Here is an 8,015-nt window from a genome sequence, read left to right as displayed (position 1 = left end):
CCAGTTACGGACACGCGATCCAGTAAGAAAGCAACACGAGGGATTTCGGAGGCCCCGGCGCAACTCCGCCCCTCGGCGGGCGGGGGACTCCACCCACTGCCACGTTCGACGGAGGATCGCGCAGGGTGCGCGCATCTCCTGGCCAATCAGAAGCCGCAGATCCCGGGCCTCCGCAGGTGGCAGCCTTTCCAGAACCGGGAAAGTGGTGGGGAAAGCCACCAGTCACGAGTCGAGGGGGAGAAAGTTCTCCGCCGGGAGCCAATGAGAAGCCGGGGCAGAGTGCGAGCGCGAGCTCCTCGGCCAATCCCGGGCGACGGCGAAGGAGCCCTCTGGGGCTCTTCCGAATCCGGGCCGGAGGTGGTGTCGGCGTCCAATCCGCGCGCGGCGGGGGCGGGCCCCGGAGTCCGTCGGCCAATAGAGGATGGGCGCGGGCGGGCACGCGCGCGGCGACCGGGTTTATAAGGACGAGGCGGGCGGCGCGCGCTCTCGTGGCCTCGCTGTCCGGCGGCGCCAACCGAAGCGCTGTCCCTGCTGCCGACATGCTGCGCCGCGCTCTGCTCCGCCTGGCCCTGGCCCTGGCCGTGCTGGCCCGCGCGGGCGCCGCGCCCGAGGAGGAGGACCACGTCCTGGTGCTCAACAAGGGCAACTTCGAGGAGGCGCTGGCGGCCCACAAGTACCTGCTGGTGGAGTTCTGTGAGTGCCTCCCGGGCCCGCCGCCCCGCGGGGTGGGGACGGGGACCGGGAGCTGGTGGCTCGCGGCGGGAGGAGGCGGAGAGAGGGCCGGGCACCCGTCCCCAACCTCCCTCCCTGCCTGCCTCCCTCCGCCTCGCAGCGGGTTGGGTCCTCGGGGCTATTAGCGTTGTGGACGCCGCCTCCCAGCCCCTCGGGAGGCTCAGCCTGGACTGAAGCGGCCCGGGACCCGCGGCTCACGTCCCTGTGCGCCGGTGCCCTGGGGACTCGCTCCTGCCCCGGCTGGACGCGGGCTGAGAGCCAGGACGGCCTGCGTATCTGACACCTATCTCCATGGCAGATCCCTCTCTTATTTTAAGAAAAACAGGGTGGGCCGTGGGAGGTGCCCCAAATACAAAGCAACTCACCAGGGTCCGGCCCCCCCCCCCCACATAGCTGCTCCCCAGAATTCTAGAAAATGCCCAGGGATTCCAGCCCCGGCCCTGCCCACACCCCCTCCAGCGGGTGACAGCTCTCACCGGGACCCAAACCTGGTGTTCAGACGTGTTCACGCCCCGACTGTCTGGGCTGGAGACCTTAGGCCCCGCACAGCTGCTCACCTGGGCACAGGCACAGCTGGTTCCCACCGCTGCATACAGACCCGGTTGTGGATCTGAGGCTCGGAAGCTGTGCCAGATGTGTGTCACATCACCTACGAGTGACTCGGTCCGAATGCGGGCGGCCCTGGCTTCTGAGCTTCTCCGCCTTCCCAGAGGGAAGCTCCAGGGGCAGGCCGGCCCCGCTGCCCACCTGCAGGTGGTAGGAAGTCACTGATCGTTGAAACAGTTGGTCTTCCTGTGCCCAACGGTGACAAAGCAGAGGGGGGGGGCGGTGGCTTGTCACTTGTGGCCTCTGTCCCCATATTGCCCAAGAGGACCACGCTATCAGCCCAGCCTTGTACGTTCAGAGGGTTATCGTGGTGAGCTGATAAGATATGCGGGGAGGGGAGTGCCCAGGAGGGGGGAGCAGGGAGCCCGGTCCCTGCTCTTCAGCCTCTGGCTTTCCTTGCAGATGCCCCCTGGTGTGGCCACTGCAAGGCTCTGGCCCCCGAGTATGCCAAAGCGGCCGGGAAACTGAAGGCCGAAGGCTCTGAGATCAGACTGGCAAAGGTCGATGCCACGGAGGAGTCAGACCTGGCCCAGCAGTATGGCGTCCGCGGCTACCCCACCATCAAGTTCTTCAAGAATGGAGACACGGCTGCCCCCAGAGAGTACACAGGTGGGCCGGCCGCGCCGCCCTCGCCGCTCTCGCCGCCCTGGGATTTGCCTGCCGTCCTGGGAGACAGCTGAGGCGGGGAGAGGGGGGCATGTTCAGAAACCTGGAGGGAACCTGGCCTTGGACCTAGCTCTCGGTCTGGTTCTAGTTCAGGAACGCTCTCGTCCTTGAAGAACCTCCCAAGCGGAGGGGGCGTTCTCGGGGTTGGACGGCAGGAAGAGGGAGCTGGAGCAGGCAGGGCAGCGTTGGCGTCCACTGTGCCTGTGCTGAGCGCTGAGGGGCTTCGCTGGGAAGGGCTGAGGCTGGGACGGCTGAGGCACAGCTGTCAGGGCAGAACGCGAATCCAAGCCCAGCTCCGTCCGCCTCAGCCGCTGCGTGCTGGCTCGGGCTGCGTGGACGGGCTGGGCCTCTAGCCCGGGCAGCACCTGTGGTGAAGGGAGGCTCTCGCCTAGAGAACCGGTTCCGTGGCTCAGCGCATTCTCCCCAGCAGCCCAGCCCGTCTGGTGAATTCTGACACTCGCAGCTCCGGGCTGCTGCTTGCTTAGTCCCGTGTTCACTTCTGGAGCAGGAAGTGCCTGGTCCAGTTACCCTGCTCCTTCTAACCCTGGGGTTTGTGGGTGAGGCTGCTCCCTTCCCTCCTGTGACTAGGACTCCGCTTTGCTACCACTTGCAGGCAGAACCTTTTTTTAAAATTGATCCGTATTGTTGAAAGTATCACAGACGTCCCCGTGTTTTCCTCATTGACCTCCGCCCTGCCCCCGGCAGAATCCTTTTAAACGTGAGATTCCACGTTGGGCCGGTGGTCAGAGCCTGTGAGGGGACTTAGGACCAGGCGTCTTCCTTTTCATTCTCTGCTCTGTGGCCCCCAGGTGACAGCCATCCTGCTGGCCCAGGGGCTGTGAGGGGCCAGGACGCCCGGCCAGCCTAGGTCAGGGAGCCAGGGGGGGTTCAGCCCGTTTTTACAGGGAAAACGGGCATCGTGTGACTTTAAGAAAAACCCTAGAACATCTCTAATTAAGACAAAGCCTAGTGTGAGGCCGCTGAGGGGAAAGTGTGTGTCTAATGAATGCAAACATCAAGAAAAATTTAGAAAATGCAGAGGGAGGTAGCCACTGCCCGTGAAGCATGGCCCCGGCCTCCCACGTGCTCGGCCGCCCTGAGCCCCGGTGTGCGGCGCGAGGCCTTTCTGGGCGAGAGGCTGTCTCGCTCGGGCTCTGGCGGAGAGCGCGGCTGGCGGTGGCCCCGCCTCAGTGGACCCTGCATGTGTGTGTGTTTTATTGGTGCAGCTGGCAGAGAAGCTGACGACATTGTGAACTGGCTGAAGAAGCGCACGGGCCCTGCGGCCACCACGTTGCCCGACGGAGCTGCCGCGGAGGCCCTGGTAGAGTCCAGCGAGGTGGCCGTCATCGGCTTCTTCAAGGTGAAGATTGGGGTTCACCTCAGCCCCTGTCGCTGGAGGGGGCCCCGGGGCCTGGGCACTGCGGCCTGTCCCGCTGCTGACCCGGACGGGCGTCCGTGGAGTGGGGCATGGGGCCACCTCTGGTTCTTGTCTCCAGGACGTGGAGTCGGACTTTGCCAAGCAGTTCCTGCTGGCAGCAGAGGCCGTCGACGACATTCCCTTCGGGATCACGTCCAACAGTGATGTGTTTTCCAAATACAAGCTGGACAAGGACGGGGTCGTCCTCTTTAAGAAGGTGAGTGGCCTGCGCAGCTCTGCCTGGTGGTGAGGTGCTGCACTGGGGGTGCCTCAGGTGCTGCTCCCCGAGAACCTTGCCCGGCGCCGCTGGCCTGCTGGGTGCCAGCCTGGCTGTTATCAGGCCCTACGCGCCGCTGGCCTGGCCTTCAGCCCTGCTGTCAGGAGGCGGAGCTGCGTGCAGTGTGAGCTCTGTTACTGTGGAGGACCTAGTAACAGGCTGGGCTGTAACCACCCTGAGTAGCTGAGTTGATTGCACTTTCCCTGGTGCAACGTTGTTTCCGCTTCTAAAACCTCTTCCTTAGACGGGGACCCCTGGTATTCGCTTTTGGGGAGCGTGTTCCCAACCTGTGGGCATAGCCTGTTCCCATGGCTCCCGTGGCCCTCGTCCTGCTGTCCCTCTGGTTGGTAAAGGGGCTGCTGATGTCACGGCCACTGCCCACCGCTGCTGGACACAGCGGGATCCGTGTCTGCATGTTACCCACGTGGCAAGGCGGGCTTTGCCTTTCATCTCCGCCGTGGCCGGTGGGGCGGGGCCGGCCGAGCACCCCTGCTCCTGGAACGGGACTGGGCCTGGATTGGGGGGTGGAGAGCACATGGGGGGGGGGGCTGTGACGAGCCGGAGAGCAGGCCGCGTATCAGGGCAGAGGCAGGGCTGCTGTCCAGTTTGTCAGAGAAGACGCGGGCGAGGCTTTGGGGGTTTCTGTGGGCCCTTCCTGGGCAGAACTCGGGTCCTTACAGCTCTGTCTTTCCTGGGATACCCGCAGTGTCTCCTGAAGGGAGTAGATTGGTCGTTGTCATTGCAAACCTGCCAGGATGTGATTAGCATCTGATTAGGAAAACTCAAGTGTTGGGTGAGGCTGAGTAGGTGTGAACATGAGAGCCCTGCATCTGTCCTAGAGTTTAGGTCAGCGATGGCGAACCTTTTGAGCTCAGCGTGTCAGCATTTTGAAAAACCCTAACTTAACTCTGGTGCCGTGTCACATATAGAAATTTTTTGATATTTGCAACCATAGTAAAACAAAGGCTTATATTTGATATTTATTTTATATATTTAAATGCCATTTAACAAAGAAAAATCAACCCAAAAAATGAGTTCGCCTGTCAGAGGTGTCATAGGTTCGCCATCACTGGTTTAGGTTGAGATTTGCTGTGAGTTGCTGTGAGGCTGGGAGACGAGCCCCAGTTACACTTTTCCATCCCTTTTTTTTTTTTTTTTTTTAAATTCTCACTCAAGGGTATTTTCCCATTGATCTTAGAGAGAGAGAGTGGGAGAGAGCGGGAAAGACAGAGAGAAACATCGATGTGAGAGAAGCACATCGATTGGTTGCCTCTTGCACGAGCCCTGACCAGGGCCTGGGCTGGGGAGGAGCCTGCAGCTGAGGTACGTGCGCTTGAGCAGAATCGGACCCGGGACGCATTGGTCCGCAGGCTGGCGCTCTACCCACTGCGCTACACCAGCGAGGGCTCTTTGCCATCCCTCTTGACCTCAGGGCGTCATTCTCACACCGGGTCCTGGGTTTGGGCAATTCTGTGTCCTTGAAGGTTAGAGCTGCTGTTTTTGTTCTGCAAGAGTTGGTGCCAGCTGATGTTGGTGTCCATGTGGCTGGGCACAGCCGCACCCTGGGGTCCGGTGCCAGCGAGGGCGGTGGCCGCAGGGTCTGCTTTCGGCACGGTTGTGTCAGGCAGCCTGGCTGAGCCGTGGCCTAGGCTGATGGGTCGGCAGGGTCTCGGCTGCGGCCAGGTGAGGCCCGGGCCCCACAGGTCTCTCCCAGCCCCTCGGCCCCGCTGTCTTGGCCTTTAGCTCACCCCAGGTCCTCCTGTCCCCCCGGGACCACCTGGCTGAGCCAGCAGGACTGGCCGGGACGGCGGGGACGCGGTGGCACCGGTGACACTCGGCGTGCGTCCGGGCAGGTCACTGTCACAGCCCGGACCGAGGGTCTGAGCTGAGCGTCCGGAGCGTTTGCTCCGTCTGTCTTTTTCTTGTGGGAGCTGGGGCACTGGAGCTGGTAGGGCCGCCTCTCCACCACCTGTGGTGTCTGGCCTTTTTGGGGTTCGGCCTCCTGCAGCCGGCCCCAACCAAACGAGGGTTGTTACTGAAGTCGATGGTGAACGGAGTGTGATGTGGCCACGTTACCAGAAAGATTGCGGCTCAAGGTTGCGTCCGGTGGCCCCTGGTGGTGGCCGCCCAGCATGGCGTTGGGCAGACAGTGCTCGCTGCCCAGAGCGGCCAGGAGGGGGCCTGTTTGCCTCTAATTGGGCCTCGCACTGCCCGGGGCGAGGACTGGCCTGCTGTGTGCCTGATGGGCCAGAGCTGCTCCTCTGTGCAGAGTCCTGGCTGTGGCTTCCTGCCCCTTTTGTCCTCCACGTGTGCAGTTTTGGGGGTGGGAGTGCCGTCTGCTTTTCTGAGGCACTTGGAGGAAGAGCGACAGGAGCAGCGGAGAGGCCTGGAGCTCCTCCCAAGTCCCTCGAGGCTCAGGGCGTGATGGGCCCCCACACACCTGCTAGCCGGACGCGGGCACAGGGCACCGAGTCGGGTGGCGCCGGGACTTGCCTGAACGTTAATTTTCGCAGCATTTTAGTGGAGGGAGTGATGTCTTAGGTTTGCGGTCCCTTTCACACCTGCCTGAGTGGGCTGCGAGAGGGCACAGGCCGGGCTGGGGGACCCCGGCGCCCCCCCCCCCCCCAAACAGCAGGCACCTGACACCTGCTGACACCTGACTGTGATGAGGAAGTCGCCCTCGGGTGTGGTCGCAGGCTGAGGGGCTGCCTTAACTTGGGATGAGCAAGGCCCCAGGCTGTGCTGGCTTCCTGGGAGCCCCCGGGCGAGTCTGGGCAGCTGGTCCCTGCCGGCCTGGGATGCGGGTGTGGGTGGAGCCCTCGGTGCTCAGGCCTCCTCTGTCCACAGTTCGACGAAGGCCGGAACGACTTCGAGGGGGAGGTCACCAAGGAGAAGCTGCTGGACTTCATCAAGCACAACCAGCTGCCCCTGGTCATCGAGTTCACCGAGCAGGTGCGGCTCCCGCCAGGGCGGCTCGCGGGTGGGGAGCCCTCGGTGCTCAGGCCTCCTCTGTCCACAGTTCGACGAAGGCCGGAACGACTTCGAGGGGGAGGTCACCAAGGAGAAGCTGCTGGACTTCATCAAGCACAACCAGCTGCCCCTGGTCATCGAGTTCACCGAGCAGGTGCGGCTCCCGCCAGGGCGGCTGCGGGGGTGGGGGCGCCCCGGGACCCCACGAGGAGTCCCCCAGTGCCATCGCTGAGCTCGGGGCTGAGCCCGGTGACTGTGTGTGTGACAGACGGCCCCGAAGATCTTCGGGGGCGAGATCAAGACGCATATCCTGCTGTTCCTGCCCAAGAGCGTGGCCGACTACGAGGGCAAACTGAGCAACTTCAAGAAAGCCGCCCAGGGCTTCAAGGGCAAGGTGCGCCACGGCCGGCCTGGCGGGGTCGGCCCGGGGAGGGAAGCCGCACCCCGTCCCTGCCTCGCTCACGGTGCCTTTTCTCCCCCAAGATCCTGTTCATATTCATCGACAGCGACCACACCGACAACCAGCGCATCCTCGAGTTCTTCGGCCTCAAGAAGGAGGAGTGCCCGGCCGTGCGCCTCATCACGCTGGAGGAGGAGATGACCAAGTACAAGCCCGAGTCGGACGAGCTGACGGCGGAGAAGATCACCGATTTCTGCCACCGCTTCCTGGAGGGCAAGATCAAGGTGGGCGCTGTGCGGCTGGCGTCCTCGCGCTTCTGGTGCGGCTGCGTCTTCCCGGGTCTGAACCGTGAGCCTGGGGTCCTGAGGGCAGGCCCCCGGATGATTTGAGAGTGGCCGTTCTTGTCCCCCCTGCGTGGGGAGCAGCCCTCCTGGCGTGGCCTGCTGGGGTCAGGTGGGGGCCTTGGGCGCGGAGACCCTGACCTGCCCGCCCGCCCTCCAGCCCCACCTGATGAGCCAGGAGCTGCCCGAGGACTGGGACAAGCAGCCGGTGAAGGTGCTGGTGGGGAAGAACTTCGAGGAGGTGGCTTTCGACGAGAAAAAGAACGTGTTTGTGGAGTTCTGTGAGTGAAGCCTCCCGGGCTTGTGGGTCCCTGGGGCTGGGGGCGGGGTGGGGGGGGCAGGGCATGGCTCCGGCCCAGCGGGACTCAGCGCTGCTTGCTTCCAGACGCCCCGTGGTGTGGGCACTGCAAGCAGCTGGCTCCCATCTGGGACAAGCTGGGGGAGACGTACAAGGACCATGAGAACATCGTCATCGCCAAGATGGACTCGACGGCCAACGAGGTGGAGGCGGTCAAAGTGCACAGCTTCCCGACGCTCAAGTTCTTCCCCGCCAGTGCGGACCGGACGGTGCGCTGGGCAGGCGGGCGGCGGGGGCCCTGGGAAAGC

The 8,015-nt window shown here is 63.5% G+C and overlaps 1 protein-coding gene across 1 annotated transcript in view; it reads left to right on the top strand.

The window, feature by feature from the left end:
* Positions 1-432: 432 nt before the first annotated feature.
* Positions 433-8,015, top strand: part of P4HB (prolyl 4-hydroxylase, beta polypeptide) — a 9,076-nt gene continuing 1,493 nt past the window's right edge. The window contains exons 1-9 of the mRNA XM_014531238.1: positions 433-693; positions 1,741-1,947; positions 3,231-3,364; positions 3,501-3,638; positions 6,546-6,650; positions 6,937-7,062; positions 7,152-7,352; positions 7,570-7,690; positions 7,795-8,013. Coding sequence (XP_014386724.1) covers positions 540-693; positions 1,741-1,947; positions 3,231-3,364; positions 3,501-3,638; positions 6,546-6,650; positions 6,937-7,062; positions 7,152-7,352; positions 7,570-7,690; positions 7,795-8,013 — 1,405 coding nt within the window. The 5' untranslated portion in view covers positions 433-539. The remainder of the gene's footprint in view (positions 694-1,740; positions 1,948-3,230; positions 3,365-3,500; positions 3,639-6,545; positions 6,651-6,936; positions 7,063-7,151; positions 7,353-7,569; positions 7,691-7,794; positions 8,014-8,015) is intronic.

Source organism: Myotis brandtii, unplaced genomic scaffold, assembly GCF_000412655.1.
Source record: "Myotis brandtii unplaced genomic scaffold, ASM41265v1 scaffold797, whole genome shotgun sequence".
Taxonomy (NCBI): Eukaryota; Metazoa; Chordata; class Mammalia; order Chiroptera; family Vespertilionidae; genus Myotis; species Myotis brandtii.
Note: the sequence above shows the minus strand (reverse complement) of the source record. Positions and strands in the feature narration are given on the sequence as shown.